The 19,770-nt window shown below is 38.4% G+C and overlaps 1 protein-coding gene across 1 annotated transcript in view; it reads right to left on the bottom strand.

The window, feature by feature from the left end:
- LOC117422470 (mediator of RNA polymerase II transcription subunit 27) overlaps positions 1–14,209 on the bottom strand; it is a 62,272-nt gene extending 48,063 nt beyond the window's left edge. The window contains exons 1-2 of the mRNA XM_034928220.2: positions 13,962–14,209; positions 12,987–13,131 (exon numbers count right to left, since the gene is read on the bottom strand). Coding sequence (XP_034784111.1) covers positions 12,987–13,131; positions 13,962–14,164 — 348 coding nt within the window. The 5' untranslated portion in view covers positions 14,165–14,209. The remainder of the gene's footprint in view (positions 1–12,986; positions 13,132–13,961) is intronic.
- Positions 14,210–19,770: the final 5,561 nt, after the last annotated feature.

Raw genomic sequence — 19,770 nt, 5'->3', positions numbered from 1 at the left:
GGCAATCGTGGAAATTGTTTTTAAAAAAGGTACCTACAATAAGTTAAACTAATTACAGTTTGCTGTTTACTTCAATACCCATTAGGATCTGGCATCAAGTCTACTGGTTAAGAAAAAAAAAATCCTACAATCGGAGAGTATCAAATACTTGAGTCAGCGTGACCTTGTGGAGTTACTGATACACTGCAGTGTCACTCCATTGCTGGTCACTGTCCCTGCCTATGCTGTTTGCAAGAAGATTAAGTACTCTCTTGAAATATGTTGCCGAGAAAAGGCTTGACTAACAATGGGTGGAACCTGATTCTTGTGTTCTTTATCCGACCTCTCATCTATGTGATAGACAGTGGCCAGTGGGATAGAGCCAAGAGTCACACACACACACAGACACAGAGAGAGACAGCATGTGTTAAAAGAAATAAAAAAAGGCTGTAGTGGGGATCCACTACATTAACCTGACAAAGTCCCAACGGTCAAGTGCTTAATGAACACTGGGACTGCTGCCGGGAATAGCTGTCGAGAGGGTTGGTTGATGTCTTCACTGTTGGATTGTCGAGATAAGCAGGTATTTAAATGGCTCAGTGGGCCGGAGGTCTTTGTTAGCACTCCGGGCACAAAGCGGGAAGCGTTAATCAAATTCTTATCTGCTGCTACATGAATGTGCAGCATCGTCGCGGGCCACGAACAAGCCATAGGGATAATTGACAATGATCAAGTAGTTAGTGCGTCATGCTGTCGAGATAAGGAACGCCATTGATAAAGAGAGAGTGAGACACAGAGAGGTTAAACAGCTGTTTCATGCACTATTGAGCCAGTCATTGCTGCTGCTGAGGTCTACTCCCCCCCCCCCCCCCTTTCTCTAGGCCCAGTACAGACAGTAAAAGCAGGAACAGGCTGCCAGACAGATCAGCACACATTACAAAGGTGTATCAATGGGAAGGCAGATCTAGAAAGTCTGTCATACAGGCAGACAGTTTGACAGGTACATAAATGGACAAATACATTTACTGTTTTCTCCAATGAATTTGCAGGACTTTACTCGTCTGCCAGTCTGAGTGCTGTATTGTGAGGTAAACCAGCATGTAACAAAACTGCTGTAACCCCAGATAGAATCACTACATTAATGAACATGTCAGCAACTGGACGACAGAAGCGTGGCTTACTTTGTGAAATACAGGCTGTACTGAAATTAGATTTTACAAAACGGGCAATTAAGATTGCCCTTTTTTTCTTCAGCCACTTACGAATTACTGCATATAAATACAATCCAATTTAAATGTTTCTATTGGCATTGGTTTTGTTTGTAAACCTGTCAAGGCGCTAGCCACTTACACTTACTGCTAGCCATTTACACTTCTATATATACTTTGAAGGCGACAACGCAATTTTTTTCTGCTTTAATACAAATTGTTTCATCGTGAAATACCTCTTTTTAGACCTAGCGATAATAGATTAAGTAACAAGAGAAACACACGGATTGTTAATTGGTCTTGTTTTTGCAGATGTACAGAAAACGCTTCTCTTTCCTTTCTCCAAGAAATTTAGCAATCCAAGTAAGACAGTAAAGGGGGCATCGTATATTGTAAATGCATGCACACCGTGTGACCTTGAGAACTATTTATTCTCTGCCCTCCAGCAATGCCATCATCTAGTTTAATGTACAAGAAAAATAAATGGTAAAGAATAAACAGTTATTTTCTGTATAAATAAGTTGCATATGATCCACGTAAAAAAGTTAGCTACGTTAGGCTCCAAATAAGGAACCACGGTGATTAACTGTATGCAAAATAAAAGCCATTGCAAATCCATAAAATCAAAGGGAGCAATGTAAAGCCATCTTGTGTTGTAAAAAAAGACTATCACCCTTAATATAAGCAGCACCGAACATTATGTCACTATGGTACAACAACTGGGGATAAACTACTAAAGCTGGCACACTGTGTTAAAGCACAACTCCCAGCAACCCTGTGCCAAAAGTTAGTCCCAGAAATGGGAGTCGAATGAGATCTTCCTTGATGGCTCTGTCCGTGGCTTGAGGCCCATTTGTGGCAAGCAAAATGCACTTTGTTCTGACAAACCAGCGATCAGCTAAGGCAGTACATGCTGCTGAACATCAAGCAGATGCAAACATATTTGTAACTAGACTTGCGCTCTGGCATAACATTGGCCTGGGACAGACAGCAAGATTCCACTCCTCTGGTTTTCTTGCGCTGTACTGTAGTTATTCATTCATTTGAAACCGTTCAATGGGATTACAAAACACAAATCAAATGCTGCTTCCTGCAAGTTCCTTGATATTACAGATGAATCAAAAATATCGATCAAACAACTTGGACAATAATAAACAGCCAGGTTTTGTGTCACCCTATAGAATGAACTAGTCCAGAAAAACCTGCTGAAAAATGTTCAGTTAACATATTTGAATTACACACCACTTTTTAGTTTAATTATGTCTCAATCCTAAAATTCTAGGTGATGCTAAACTTTTGGCCACAGCTGTAGACCATTGTCTGAAATCTCTCTAACCCCTTGCCCTTTTTAAAACTAGCAGGAACCCCGATATAATGTCTGCTGAATGTTATGGAAGAGAGGAGCACTCTGAGGCAGTCGTTGTGGGATGCTTTGTAGAATCTTTCAAACTAGTAAACACGGTTTGATGATATAGGACTTACCTAATCTGATCACCAGTTAAATTACACTAAACTACATTCAAACCTCAGGCTGACAACTCTTTGATTTGGGATGACTTGTTTGTTCATTGGTGCTTGTTTGACAACATAAAAATGAATGCATTCTTTATTAAATTGCATCAATATTGCAGATGGGATAAATGGCAAAATGAATGATTACTGAGTATACGTTTTAATTGGACGAACTGTATAAAACGAGTTGTCACATTCATTTCTACTGTTAGAAATGGGACATCAAATAAATACAAGAACTCTTCGACAAACTCATTAGCAAAAACAGCGTTATCCCCCCCCCCCCCCCTTTCTTTCTTGATTTTCCCACACTCTGTAGAGCTTAGCCCACGGGTGTCGGAGAATTAGCTGGGATTAGTTGCCTCTTCTCCACCTCTCAACGTGCACCATTTGAGTGCCTCTGTAGAGCTGCTGATACAGGCTGTACATCCTACACATTTCAGGCCTTCAGTAAATGCAGCACAAGCACTGTATCTTTGCTCTCTTGTTAATGTAAACAAAATCAATATGTTTACTTCAAATATGGCAGACCTTTAGAAGGAGAAGTCACGGTGTCTGCAGCAGTTGCTTGAGAGGACCGGGAATTAATTTACTGTACTTTCGTCCTTTGCCAAGCAGAAGCAAAGCCGGCTAGTTGAGTCTTGGCTGAACTTTGTTTTAAAAGGACTTTACAAGTTGTTTCTCTGTTTCACTTTTTAAATACTTTTTTTTCTATTTTTAAATGTGTTTTTCTAGTAAGTTTTCACCACACTAACATTTTACATTATTATGAAAGGACTTGGAAAGCACAAAGGCTATAACAGGGGTTGCCAACGTTGTCCCTTCCACTCCTGGGTTTTGTTCCAACGCGGTTCTTTTTGAGCCTGCATTCACGAGCTTCCAGAGAGCAGCATGCCAGTCATCATTTTCAAGAAGCTTTAGTGAACCGCTGACCCAGACTCGTGAATGAATCCATTTCCTATTGTTAATACAGGGAGCACACAACCTAACATTTTTAAGATGCTCATTTTTCATCACCACCCTTCAATGTACACTACCAGAGAGGCAGCAGAGGCTGCTGTGATATGGCAGGGTCTATTCAATTGATCTAAACAGTTGGCGGGTGTAATACCAGATAATAGAGGCTTATGTAAATGTAGTAATACACCATATTGATAGGTCTCTAAAATTCTGTATGCATTTCACAGCAGCACAAAACCCTGCCGCCTTTTGGTAGCATTCTGGTTAAACCAGGTGTTGAAATGATGGTGGTTTGTGTGTCAGCACTGTCAAGAGGAAAATTAAACAGAAGAATTCTCCAGTTTGTCACTCTCCACAGAAAAGGCAGAGCGTTCCCATTAATAATAGATCAGCTGGGGGGTTTTTGCTGAAGACTGCGTGATCCGATCTGAAAGGCAGGTGCTCCTCTGTGATTTCCCAGCTCCGGTGAACTGAAGCGCAGCTTGAAGCACTGTGTTATAACGACTGCAGGTACGTCTCTTAAGAGAACAGAGCTTCCTTCCAAGTGTACAGCTATGGCCAAATGTCTTGATCACCCAACAGAATTAACTCATTTTGCTTCATAAAGTCAAACGAAACCTGCTGAATAATGTTAGCATATTGAATTAGATACAGTATCGCTCTCTAGTTTTCCAAAAAACGGACAAAAGTAAAATGTTAGATTGAAAGACCGATTTCACAGCAATCTGACCGTGCAGACTTCTGATTGGTTTGAGAGCAGTTCAACTGAAAACTGGACCAACAAATCCATCCCATCATGGTTTGTCTTTTCAAAAAACGTTGTGCGCAAGCAAGTTAACTGCCTACCGTTCTGGATTTAATTTGAGTACAGTATATTATTGAAGACTTTCAATAATAAAATCTCACTCTGTTACATTTGTAGTTTGCATCCTCTTTTATTGCATTTATTCCTAATATAGATGAATATAAAACTATGGCAAATCTTGTAAAACAGTTTCTTTATTCATTGATTTTTTTAAAAATTATCTTTATTATTATTATTATTATTATTATTTATATCAAATCTGGATTCAACTTTAACTTTTAAAGATGTATTTTATCCAAAGGGTATACGTGTTTGCCCTCGAAAAAACATCTGATGCAAGATGGGTATCTTGGGGGCTGGTACTGATGTTTAAGGATCAATGGTGACTTACTGTATGAACCAAACTAAGAGAAACTAAAAGATGCCCACAAGCACAGCTTTTGGTGTTACACGACACTAAACACCTGTTATTTCAAAGGGATTCAAATAAATACTTTAATACATGCTATAATACCATAAAGGCCTTCACATTTATTTAACCTTTTTATAGGATTTGCACTTTACAATAAAAGCATGGGTTTTAAGTTTGTACCACCTAATTTTGTCATATAATTTGTTCCAGCTGCACTGGTTAGAAATGTTTAATTAATTCTTAGCATGCAAGGCTCTTCCTGCTTGTACAGTACTTCAGGTAATGGTTACAATGCTACCTCATTTGTTTTTATTTTTAATGAATGCGCATGTTTTTTGCTCCACTATTTACGCTGAAACACGGTCCTGAATATTTAATATAGCCGAGAGAAACATGTGTGTATTAAGGGGAGTTTCCATAGTGCTTTGCGCAAACTCAAGAGAAAAAGAACAGCCTTTTCTCAATACATAAGCACTACTTAAAGTGGCAGTCTCATTCAATTTAAATTGCACGAATCCAGCTCCTAACCACGCACTTTTTTTCCTACTTGGCACGCCCATCATATTTTCAGTTTGTGTGAACGCAAGTACAGCCTGTTCTGATTCCTCGCTCGCTGCAATGAGCAGCAGCCTCTTTCTCCACCTCCTCAGAATCCTACCAGAAAATGACGTTGTGCGAGTTCACCTCTAAATCTGCAAACAGAATCTTTACACCAAACCAGAACCCAAGAGCAGTCACAGACTCGGTCTACTTTCAATGTCGCGTATGAAGGTTGGGGTGCCTTTTCCTGCTGAAGTTAACAATAATGTCACAAGTCAAGCCTGCTGACCAAGCCTGCAGGACAACTTGGCGAAAGTGAAATAGTTTCTTCATGTGTCAAGAATGAGACACAACCACTGCTGCATAATATTTTAGAGAAATTCTGCTTCACATAGGGGCGCCAGTGGAGTCCCATGACTTTTCCAAGACACTATACAGCCTATTGTCACACACACACTGTACAGTACATAAGGCATTGTAAATAACATTAAGTGCAGCAGTTGGGTATTGATAGCAAAGTTCATTATACATAATGGGGCAAACTAAAATAAAAATACAAGGTTACTGCATTCTCACAATTAGAAATCTGGGATGGAAATAACACTCCTATTGCATAGTAGTTCACCCATTCCAGGTTTTAATACAAGCTTGATTAGCCACAGTGTGTATGTAACAAGCTCAGGTGTGTCATAGTAAAACCAGGAATGGACAAAACTGCTATGCAATGGGAGTCTTATTTCCACCCCTGGACATTTTGTTTTGGTTTTTTGTAATAAATTGACGATTTGACACTCAAAACAGAAAAAAACAATTAGAGCATTTCAGAGTTGCTCTATTTTACACTAGATGGCATTTTGTTATATTTTACTAGCAAAACCACACACAATTGATTTGGAACAGGCATTTAGCGGAGAGCGGTTAAAAAGAGTACTTAAAACCAGACGCACCAATCAAGTATTAAACAAAAGCCTTGACTGAAATAATTATCTATCAGCATGTCATAAGCTTGTGATCCAAGAGATGACCCCTTTCTCTGACTTCACAACCAGAAAAATACGAATACAAAATATATATCCTCCAACATACAAAAAAAATATGAATATAATATCAAATATAAAAACAATTTGAGTTGTTCTGCTTCTCTAAAAGCAGTTTGTTATGCAGTCTCAGACAGAAGGGAATTGATTTCATTTTGTGAATCTGCAGTAAACTGCGCCCTGCTAAAACCCTGCTAATTAGTTTAAAAGCATGAACAGAACTGTGAAAAACGACTCTCCTGATAGTTAAGGGCTATCAGCCAAGCTTCCTGCTCACAGGAGAGATGGTGCATTAACCATCTGAATCCAACCGCCAGCTCCACTGTACAGTATGGACCTGAACTCCTTACTCTGATCTGTCCATTAAAACACACAGGGGAAAACTTACCTACGGAGAGTCACTCCTAGCGACTCCTAAGATTTCTGATCACTGGATTTTATTCTCTTGAACTATTGATAATTGAGACCCAAAGAACTCAACTCTTAGACTTTAGGAAACACTAATAACCAATAGAAAATCATTTCCAAAACATCTGCTTACTTTATCTCCCAATTGTTTTTGTGGCAGGTGAGGGGTAAATATTACAGTAACTTAAATACAGTATAAAACAATTATCATTTTGTCCAAGATTATATAGAAATAACAGTTTTGCATACAGACAATAATGTACTTAAACAGGCCAAGTAAGATGTCCATCTTCTCTACTCGTAATTATAGCCAAGAGAACACCACTCTGCTTGACTTCTGACTGTTACCTCGAGTTCACTAATCCTACCCTAAAATGTAGTTTAAATACAAAGTAAAAAAACAAATAAATGAACTAATCCTAAAGTGGTGTGTCAAGGTAAATCCAGTGCCTGTTTAAAAAACTGGTATTTGCACTGAACACTCTGTATAAACATACAGGGCATGCTGTTAGGTTCTTGGTTTCTACTCAGACCCATATTAATGTAATGCGCTCTCCAATACAGGAGTCAGTGTGTAAGCAAATTCTTTTGTACCACGCTTTGAGTTCTGAATTAGATCCCCATTGTTAAGGCAAAGAGGAGCGATTGCACATGAAACGCTGTGCTCTGACACCTGGGCTATTGCCTTCTGTACGGGAGAGTAAAGAGTGGAAAGCAGAACGATGAAAAGAGCTAAACAATAGGGTGCTAAATAAACATGAGCACAGAGACTCCTACTTAAAAGACAGCAAACTGCTACTCAATTACCAGATAGCGTTCGGCCAGCTTCTTAATCGGAGTGGAATTCGCTGCCTTGTTGATTTGGCTTTACGTATCTGCACCAGTTCCAAGGCACCAGACAGCCTCATTTAAATCAAGACAGACAGCACAGCCCTGCCTCTCTCGACTGAATGCCGTCTCCATAATGAAATGCAAAACATCCTTAGTTACCTCACCTTTAATATACTAGCCACTGCTGGTAGTTAGGGGTATGATGGTCATACTCGCACTTGCCTTTAACAAGGATTTATTGGCAGCTATTAAATAAATCCATTCAATAATGTGTTGATTTGAAAACAATAAAAGCTATCCTTCCCTCACCTTTACAACCGAGTACCAATCAATGGCAATGCACTTCTGCATTTTTTTATTGCCGTACTGCAAAATTGTAATTGTCAGTTTATGGCCTCGGGACAGCAAGTCAGCAGTAAACACTCAAAGCGGAAGTTAATTGCCATTGATTGGTACTCAATTGTAAAGGCGAGCTTTCCTTGTTTTGAACACATTATTGAATGGATTTATTTAATAGCTGCCAATAAATACTTCTTAAAGGCAAGTATGAGTATGAGCAGCAGCGCACACCTAGTGGTAGTTCTGCAGACATTTTTGAAGGTTGCGGAGTTTCAATGCATTTGGCAAATATTAATTTCAGTCTGATTATCTTTAAAGAAACCTGAGAGAATTTTGTGAGCACAAGATTCTGCCCACAGGTGGCCCCACGCAATAATAAATAAATAAATAAATAAATAAAACATATTGGCATCCAAGGTAAGCAACTTTACTTTAAAAGGATAAAAGAAGGGTCTGTTTTTAAAGCATTGAGCATCATGTATTTATATAAGTGTTGAAATGTTTTATAAAATGTACAGTTTCCTTTAAGTAACAGTACAATATATTCTCTATTAGAACCTGTACCGAACATGAGGTTGGGCCATCGTGTTTGCCCTGATGACTGGCAAAGTGGCATAGACTCCACAAGGTGTTGGAAGGTACTTGAGGGATGTTAATTCCATTCAGTCAATAAGATTTCACGCACCCGTACATGCTTGAGTATATCCAGGTTTGCTCTAAGCAGGTTCTGAACTTGTGAACTCCTTTCTCAGGGGCTCTTAAGCAAAACTACTGTAATAGAATCTATATCAGCAAGTAAGGGCACTCATTTCCCCGTTTGCGATTTTACAATTACATTTTGACAAGTTCATTTATTTCATTTTGTTTAAATAAAGATCTTAGAGATGAGCATTTGCACAGATCCCTAATGCCATACGGTTCCCCGTGTTCATAAGTCATGTATGTAGAATATAAAACCATCTCCTTATTCAGATTTGCTGAAGTAGACAAGCGGGGATGGAAGCAGAAACAGACATGTTACCCACCTGTGCTGCAGAAGAGAACAGTGTAGTAAACGTTTCAAATGGGTTATTAAACAGGATAGAGTGATGTTAATGGAGGAGCCATCCACGCTGACATTACTCAGTGAAGAGTCATTCACTCGCTCATTCAGGAAGGCAGGAAGGGAGCTGTCAGTGCACGCTTATTTTTAACACAGTTATAGTAATACAGACTGCTCCCTGGCACATTCATTACAGAAACCTGATCTCACTTCTGTAGCACGAAACGAAGTGGATTAAGTTGACATAAAAGGTCATACATGTTTATTAGGTTTTGATCTTGCTAAATTATTTTCAAAAGACAGTTATGATGGCAACACTTAGTGCTCCCTGAAATACGTTCCCTGGGACTTTCATAACAGCATTGTTTTTAAAGGAAGGTGCAGCAGTGGTAAACATCCCAGATGTGTTCATGTACAAGTTATTGGCTCTTAAGGCAATTGTGTAGATGCAAGTAAGGTTACAGTACCAGTATACAGACATTTCCCTGAAGTAAGCATAATGACTTCCATTAACAACTTAGGGACAACTATAGTTGAGTGTTTGGTCAATCAACAAGAATCTGTTTTAATTGCAAAGCTGACTGGAAATGGACGCATGAAAAAAATGAAACATTAGCAGGGTTTTAAAAAAAAAAAGCTTACACATAGCAAACTACGCTCACAAATCAGTTTTTGAATGGAAAAAAAGCAGCTCCACACATTTTCAGGGTGTTGTGAAAAGCTTGTCTCAGTAACATTCGCATCTCAGCAGCAAAGCCGCTGCTACTGCCTGCTAAAGAACTAATCAGAAAATTACACAGCTGCATAGCAAAGGATGTTTGCTGTCAAGTCAACAGTAATGCCAATAAACAGATACAAATTTTAAAATTGAAATAAACTTTAACATATTCAGTCATTTGGAAAAGAAAAAAGTGCATATGCCGTATTCCTTCGAATTTAAGACACAGCCCAAATTTCCCACCCTCAATTTGAGAAAAAATTAAGACATAAAATAAATCTGCATTTACAAAGATACAATCTCATTTATGCATATGGAGACAGTCTGTGTCCGTCTGCTATCACACAGAGCATTACAGTTATGTGCTGCTTCTCATTTCCAGTCGTGATTACTCAAACCTGTTTTGCTCCCAATATGTGAACTGTGGTATTGCTTGGCATGTCAAAAAATACAGGGGACTGATCAGCATTTCCGATCTGTTCAAGCTGGTACGGTTTGTTAGAACTGAGCCTAATAACAAAATGCTGAAATTGTTAAAGCTTCTCTTCGAATTCCTCAGGAAGCTAATGACGCTTCTTTGAAAAGGTATGCCTGTATGTAACGGATGACTCGAGATCGGGCAGTAACGCTTTGGTTCGTCTCTTCTCGGCAGTCAGTCACGTTGCTGTTTGTGTACTCGGCTAGTCACGTCTTTTGTTGGCGATTTTAATACACATCACTATACTGTACTCAAATTTAAGACTCTGGCTATTCATGAGAAGAAACAAATGGTTTAAAAGTTGCGCCTTAAATTCGAAGGAATACGATAATCAAATTTTATTCAAGAGGGTTTTGGTTAATGAAACAGTTTGTCGTAAATGTTTCTGTACCACAAACCTACCAATCCCATAGGTAGCATTAGGCTTATTCTAATAGAAAGAGTGAGGATTGGATTAACAATGTTAATTACACTCTCACGACCCGCGCTTTTGAGCGCATGGAAATTGCATCGGAGCACCATGCTCAACGAATGTTATTATCCAAGTGAAATCACAATGCTTGTAGTCAGGACATGGATCTAAGATTAGCACTTGGTCCAGAGAGGAGTTTGAAACAAGTATACGAGAAGCTGGAGTACCACTCCCAGTCCCAGGGCAATCTGTAACAGAGCAGTGTGTGAATCTCTGCCACTCGGCTACCATCAGGTCAAATTCCACAACAGAACACTGAGTGGCAGTCCAAACAGAAGGCCAAACTAATTTACCATCTAGGTCTATATGTGACTGCTGTACAACTAGAACCACTACTACCCAATAAAGTAATGGAGACCCCGATTGCAAATCAGATTTAGCCATTACAGTTTTTACTATGAGCCTTATTATCTACAGTGTATAGGTATCAAGCTAAGGGGTATCAAAGATGACTGTAAAACCTGGAATGGATCAAACTGCTAGCAATGGGAGTCTTATTCCCATTCTTCCCATACAAAATTTAAACTGCAGAACAGGTACTTGCCTGATTATCACTCATAATTTAAGTAACAAAAACTTTCAAACAGAATCTTCTGTGTAACCTCTCTCCATCCCCTTTATAACTGAATCTTCACTAGACAGACACTTCTAAAAATCTAATTAAAAATGTGTACCCATATTGAATAAAATATGGGACCCATATTGTTGAGATTCAACCAAAAAAAAAAAAAAAGTAGGTCACTGCTAAATGAAATGTTCATGTCCCCCAAAAGCCCTGTGGAGTGCAGAGCAAACCCATCACTGCGGTTCCATGTGCTGTGAATTAAACTGGTCACCTTCACAAGCGCTAAGGGAAAGGCAGCGTCTCACGCTGATGCAGCAATGCTAAAAGGGATAAGTCCTCAGAGAGTCTTCCGTTTGCTTAAAATATGTCACATCCATTCAGTAAATATCACTATCTTAGTACTTTCACTGTCCCTCAAGCTCGAGCTAAATGTGTTGGATGAATGAGAATCAAGGTCATAGGCACCCTGCATATTTATGCATACGATGGTATGCCACTTTTAAAGTGGATTTTTTTCAAACACTCACAGCAGGGTTGTTGGTATACTTGTCACAAACTTTCAAGTTTCACCCTCAGTGTGATTTTGCCTCTCATTCTCTGCTGTTTCTTGATTCCTTTCTTCACATCTTTACATGGTTCAGTGGCTGGACTGCTACTTCCAGGATTATTTAATTAAAGGTTGAGTAATATCATAAAACTGTTTTGCATTTCAGATCCTAAACCAAAGACACATTTAATGTCAACAGTACATTGTTTCCAGACTCACGGCACATTAAAAAGCACAGGATGCAAATGGATGCATAGTTTTTTGTTGTTTTTTTTTTAAGATCAAAAGTCAATGACCCTCTTTGCTAAACTAAATTTGTTACATCTTATTATTACATTACAGTTTATTATTATTCCATTAGACTTCTGTGCCTCTTCCTGGGCTCTTGACAGAAACTAGATGTGTCAAAGCAATGAGCAACCCTGACAAAGCCTAATGCAAGTTAATGGAACAAACACAGGGGTAAGTGCGACCTCTGTCCTTCACAACTTTCCTCCAGAAAATGTGGCCCTGTTCACTCTCTTTCACAGCCCTTGGGCGCTCTGCTTACTTATCTGCTTGTTAATACCAACGTGGTCACAGAGGATGACAACTGTGCACTCATCTCCCCTCATGACAAATACAAACTGAAAGCCAGAAATGCTTTCTGTGCTTTGGTGACATTCTTCAAAACAAATACACTGGTCATGGGCATCTTATCCGGTGCCTGTGCAGAGTGAGCAAGTTTAACTCTGAAAGCACCAGGTCTGTCATCACCGTCCCAGCTCAGAAAGAGACTCCCTGTTGTCTGCTGACTAGCTTTTTTGTTATACTTTGAGTCCATGCATGCCTTTATATTGCTGGTTAATCAGCAAGTTATATGCAAGCTACAACAATGAATAGATCGTTTTCTGTGACTTGTTCATGACCTTGCAGAGGTTTTCCATTACAATATACAACCTCCATCCTCTCTTAAAATGTACCTGTCTTTATGCTGTCATGCAAGTCAAATACTTGCAGCTCAGTTTTGAAGCTCTCTCATTGCAAAAATAGAACTTCAAAACCAATTACTCTTTTTCACCCTAAATGGTGTATTTGTTATACCTATAGGAAGCACCTAACTGATATCAGTTTCAGTGAAATCATCTTCCTACCTTATTGGACCATTTGTAAGCTTGGAGAAGCTGGCTGTACAGAGGGGTCTTGTCCTGGACCGGATCCAGGCTCAGCAATCCACTGTTGTGGAGGGGATGGCTTTCTGAGGGTCTTCCAACCAGGTTACTCAGACGCTCCAGTTCACTAAGCGACAAAAGGACAGTCTTACATTTTATAACTGTTCAATTACATATTTTAAGAAACAAAACAAAAACACCTTATCACAATTTTGAATTGCCACTCGGGTCGAGACTCACAAATATGCCTTTATCACAAACACATTTCCATTTTGTAGTCAGGAGTATTACCAAATGGATATGCCTGTTACTGCAATTTCAAAGGGAAATCGTTTTGAGACCCAGGGTACAGACGTTTTCAAAGTACATGACTGGCAACTACTGCGTGGGTTACTTCTTCCACTCTCTTTTAAAAATAGAGCATTTGATAAATTAGCAATAATCCCCATTTTTGGAATCAATATATGTGGTAAAAGCGATGGGTAGCAGCTTAGTTGTAATTGTAGCCACAAAACCCCGTTAAGTCGCTTTTCTGTTTTTGTTTTGTTACAGCAGAGGACTGTGGATACACAAGTCTGTCAACTTCCCGCTAAACTAACATGCTGTATTCAATAATCAGCATATAATAACGAATAACCAAGTTCTATGCTAAGTGGCTGCGATTGTTATTGTCTGAATGGGATTTGGCAGACGCTGAGGCCGATTTGGGGGAGGGACGCGCACTTCACATTACACTGAACAATGCAGCATCTTGCAAAACACAATAAGCAGTAGCGACTGGTTATCTCCGAGTAGCCAGGTCGTGCTATTGCCAGTGTTGGTACAGGTCAAGTTCTTCACGGAAACCAAGAACTGCAACTACATCTGAATTGCAGATAGGTTCTGGATTATTACTAACTAGCACTGTGATCATGGTTGCAGCCTGGCTACAGAAAAGCAATTTCAGAATCGACTCACTTGAGATCCCGGTTGACGGACTGCAGATTGTCTTGAAAGTCGGTGATGAAAGCCTTCTCCCTGCCTTCAAGGGTTTCTTTGTTTTTCATGCCATCTTTCAATGAGTCGAAAACCCGGGTTACGCTGGAGCGAAGCGCCTGAATAGCGTTGATTGCCAGGGAAAACGCTTCCAAATTCACTCCAACGCTCACAACTTCCGCCATCTTTCCACCATGCGACCGAACTGCTTGGCAACCGCCCGGCCACTGTAATAGGCGTCATTTACCTAGCGAAGTGGGAGTTGTAGTTTTATAATTGTAGTAAAGGAGACTACAACTAGCAGAGAGTAAAGAATACGGCCCACTTCAAAGCTACTTTGGTGGCAGCATTTTTTGTTAAAGAAAAACTTTGGGGGAGAAAGTTTTTTTGTGGAAAATAACAAACAAACTAGCGCACAAGTTCTGTTTAAAAAAGGTGGAACTAATATTTGAATTTAACATTTAGCATTCATGGGTAACTCTGCAGCTTCAAAGGAAATGTACTCGTACCTGAACTGAAAACATGGACGTGAACTGCATTATAATAACTGTAGATGCATAGTTTTTCATATTAGTGCAGTCTACATTGGACATGGCGATAACCCCTAATATATTATATAGACTTACTCGGGTTAGAAAATGTATTTGAAATGGGTAGAATTCAGTCAAATAATGATTTGCTTAGTATTCCTGAGAATGAACCAATTTGATCTATTCTGACAGTCTTATAGTGTGTTATATGTTGTTACTAATTCACACGGCTTCAGCGCTTCATGGGTTATTACAGCATATAAAATAACACTTAGCGATGAAACAATGTATTATTTATAGTCATAAAACACACTGCCTATACTGTAAATTCTGCTACAGCCTAATAAACCAAAGAAGCACCAACGACCCTCAGCCCCTCATCACATGCCTGAGCTTGCGTTTAATTAATTTCTCCTGCATTTCGCCCCAAGAAATCCCTGGTGGATTGTACTGTGTTAATGCAATCGACCCTCGCACAATTCATCTTTATATTGAACAGCTTTTAAATATATGTGATTTTAATAGTTCATAAATAAATAATGAAGATATAAAAAGTGGTTCTAACACATAGCTTGATTGGAAGTCTGCAAAAGTAAGTGCGGTAGATAATTGTATATTATTAATTATGGAGATTATGTGAGCCTTTCCTGAGGACCTATTGTAAATGTATCATTGTGCATGATATGTGCCGTGAGAAAAACGGTGTGCATGTTTTACATTAAAGACTGGTTGTTTGTTATGCGGATTGAATCCCTGACATTGACTCGGTGATGTACAAGATGCATCTTCCTGGTGGAGTGCAGACTCAGTGAGCACAGACTTTTTTCTATTCCCTTAAACTCTGGCAGGTGGTTCCACATTCATGACTATACAAAATACTGGTCACTCAAGAGTAACATTCTAGCTTTAACTACTGATTTCCACACATAACTTCCCGTGGAGGGTTAGATCATGGAGAAATGGCCATGCATCCCCCCCCCCAGAACAATAAGATTCTTCACATGAATTTAGAATGATCTCGGCCCCTATGGTTGTGGCGATACACCATTCTGACGTTTTAGTCAAAGTTTTTTTCTATTTTTTTGTCCAACCCATGTGCATCCACATCATAAAAGCTTTAATATAAGATCAATATCCGAGTTGCAGGCGTGCTTTACTGTAACAAGGGTCTTTGTTCACAAACAAAATCTGTGATGGCAGAAACATTCTTATGAGTTGGCAATTGACCAAGAAGGTAAAGACACTGGTAATAGTTTTAAAAGCATTTAATTGCTCACGTGCTTTCGTCTTCTTCCGACTTTATTGAATTTGAAGGTATCATTTGAAGGTTTATGGTTCCAAATCCATTACATGTAGGTCCAGTGATCCTTTTGGAATTTAGTAATTGTGTTTGTCGATTAGCGGTCAATATAATGTTATTGTTAACTGATCCATTTTCATGCAGAGGAAACCTGAATTGCCCCCTTTGTTTGGCTGTAAAATTGTATGCATATTCTTATACAGTTAAAAATGAAATGCAGTTCTCTTTGGGACCTATAGGGGGCATACATTTTTTCTGAAGCTAATACAGTATTAATATTATCGCCCCACAGAGGTCACGTTTTTAGTTACTGAGTATCATAATCCACTGGAAATGAGTCTTTTTGTCTGTATTTCTGACTGTTTATCCACATAATGAAGAAAGTTGAAAAGAACATTCATTAGCACAATTTCTTAATAGTAGGTCTATCAGAATCTGGAGGCTCCCTGTCTGCTGTTAGTATATCAATATATCTAGGGGAAGCGCTTATCAATCGTGACGAAACTTGGATTGGACAGTCTTTAGGTATACAGACTGCATCTGTCCATGTCTGTATGCCAAACTTATTTTTGTACATGCATACAGTGGATATAGCACGATGATCAACTTTTTCACGATACTTGCTTCTAGAATTTTGAATGCAGTCAGGAGGCGGATGGCATTGACGTGTGTTGTTAATATAGAAGTTGCGCTAACACTTCCTAAGATCAAGACAAAACTGTTCTAGCACCAATATCCATCCTCAGCTTTAGTTACAGAACAGGCTGGCTTTGATCATGACGCGGGTTACTGACCACGACACCACTGAAAGAAAATACGATTTCCGATTGGCAGTAAATTAAAAGAGCATGACGTCATTCAGATCTCAATGATGTGATCGGGAACCCCGCTCTTCAATCGATCTGCGCTAATCAATTCAACACATTCATTATTAGTTTCAAAATCACTTCATTTGAGCTCAACATTTCGCGCCCCATTAACAAGACACGAATATAGATCCTACTCTGAGACAACTATGAGTAGCCAGCCATATTTATCATTATTTTATCTTTGCATGCATGTCTTGAAAGTCAAAGCAATGTCTGAAATTGCATTGGATATTATATTGTCAGCAACTCCACTTGTTATAGTTTATTGACCTTAATCGATCCAGAATTAACGATGCATTATATGATTTGTTAATGGTATGATATCAATGTAGCTCAAAAACAATATGTATCAGTATCTTAATTAATACAATACAAATTAATTAATAATACTGATTGAACAAGGAAATAATTTGTATGTGAAACTATAAAAATGTACTAAAAAATAAAATTAACATGTTTTGCTTGTATTACATTGTTAAGCAAGAGCCTATAGGAGAGAGATGCATTGAAAGAGAAGCAGATAGAAACGTATATTGTGTACCATCATTACAGCAATACCATTATTCCCCTGCCGATCAATGGGATTGCATGAAATAGCGTCATATACATGTTCGCTATAAATGGCCCCACTAAAATGTCCATTATCTAAGGAAATCATTTCAGCGTGTTAAGGGAATTTCTGCACCACACGTTAACTCAAGAAACACATAAGTGAACATCAACTTCGAGTAATGTATGCAACTGGCCATTACGTGGTAAAGTGTGAAAGCGTGTAAAGAAGTGTCAATACTAGCACTCCGATGCCACGTCACAATTAGATGGTGACAATTGCTACCTTATGGTTGCGGTCTAGGGCTCTATGAAGCACTTAAAATATTTGTGTTTATGTCTATAAGTTCAATGTTTAACCAAAGCTTTAAATATACAAATCAGGGTTCTAATTAAGCATCGTTTTTGTAACTTAAAACACACACACACACACACAAGCACGCAGGCACGCAGGCACGCACGAACGCACAAACACACACACACACACACACACACACACACACACACACACACATACAATCGGTTATATTCTTTAGGTTAAACATAGTGGTTGGTTTGATTAGCCTGTAAATCTGCATGGGAAAAGCCACAGCTGGATTTTGTATAGCATTCCACAGCACTGGGAAATCGCTTAGGACTACATCACTCACTTATCCTTGGTTATGTTACTCATGTTTTGGCTAGTGCGTTCATCAGTGGGTTCTAGAAAAAGCCCCATAAGGAGAATAGCCATTTTTTGAATGGCACTTCACTACATAACTATTAAGGGTTAAAACAAAAAACAATTGTCAAGGACAGGTTATCGATTGGTTTTGCTTCGTACTGTCAATGTTAGCAGACCCGGTGAAGTTCTTGGATTTTTTTCCTCGTCATTGCACTTGGAAAGCTTTTAGAGAACTGAAGTGGACACGCTGCCTCCCCCCTGAACGCACTTTCCACAAGAACTGTGTGCTTCCTGCTTGACTGGTTCATGTTGTTCTGCATGGTTTCTTCAGAAGGTTTTTTAAAACGCCCTGAATGCTATTAGTATTGATCAGCTACTGTGTGCCCGTTCAATGAGATATCCATTGACATTCAGTTACTTCTCGATATGCCCCTCATATTAAGAAATAAAGGCAATCGCTCATTTAATAGAAACGGGTGTACTTTATCTCAGTGTTATTCGTTAATAATTAATAAGGTCTTTGGTATAATTCACCCGATTCAAACAGCTTTAACTCCTGTGTTCTGAATAATAAACTGTAGTTGTCTTCTTTAACAAAGTATGACTATTTTAGTTATTCAAAACAAAATTAATTCGTTTGCAATATGTTATAATATTCTGAGCATTATGCAAATAATTTAAACCAAATGTAGTGTTAGTTAAGTTAAGCACGTGTAATTAAAAACATAAAACATTAATACATTTGTAATATTTTAAGGATTTTTTTCACTGAATTAAAATTACCTCATTTCTTTCTTTATTTTTACTCCCGTTAAAATCCTCTAAGGGTAACATTATTCTCAGTGCACTGACAATATATAGTTTAATAAACGGATTCTTAAAAGACTAAATTGTACCTGTGTCAGGGGTACAGCTGGGTTTAATGCATTATTCAATTGTTGACTCGCAAATAAATGTTGAATTTATAGACTGTAAGCATGTTTTTTTTCTTTAATTTCTTTGTTACTGTTTTAAACTTTAAAGCAGACGCTCTTCATTTAAAATGATTTCACTATTTTTTTTAAATGATTTGTTCAACTATAGATTCTGCTGGAATACAATATACTTTTACAAAGTCATTCAAACTTTTTTTTTCAGATGGATGGTTCTGAATAACAGCCTGCGAGAGGCATGGGGTGGACCATCATCTAGGGAGCACCCGCAAACATTGGGAGTTTAAACAGAGGACATCTGATGGCTTGTGGTGGTTACACTGTGTATCCCCGGCTTGAGAAAGACCACTTAACTCTTAACCACCACACTCACGAGTGACTAATGAGGAGGACCCTTGGAGCAAGATACAACCACAGCGTCTTTTAAAACATTTTAACTGCACTTTTTTAAATGGAACGTTTTTAATAATAATAATAATAATAATAATAATAATAATAATAATAATAATAATAATAATAATAATATTATAATGGTTTACAAAGACACACGAATTTAAGGTAAATTATACAATTTAAAATATATATTTGCTTTGAATGACAGTTACACATTTATGAGACCGAATACTGAAATTGCCGAATATAGTTGGTGTTGCACAAAACACAAATTGCATTATTAAACACATACTCAGTATTTCAATAAACACTGAGACGTTTAAATAATTGAAACGCGTTACTGACAATAAAGCTATAAACTACATTAAGAATGACACATCTATTGACACAAATTAAAACATTCTTAAACTTTTTTTTTTTTTTTTTAATACAGTCTCAGAAGAAGTGAGTGTGCTGGTGTTCCACTCCTTCGTTTGTGTTTAACTAATAAGAAACGGGCATCTTAAATGTACCTGATAATGAAAATAAAGTGATGCGTCCGTTTAAAACATATC

Source organism: Acipenser ruthenus, chromosome 15, assembly GCF_902713425.1.
Source record: "Acipenser ruthenus chromosome 15, fAciRut3.2 maternal haplotype, whole genome shotgun sequence".
NCBI classification, from domain to species: Eukaryota; Metazoa; Chordata; class Actinopteri; order Acipenseriformes; family Acipenseridae; genus Acipenser; species Acipenser ruthenus.
Note: the sequence above shows the minus strand (reverse complement) of the source record. Positions and strands in the feature narration are given on the sequence as shown.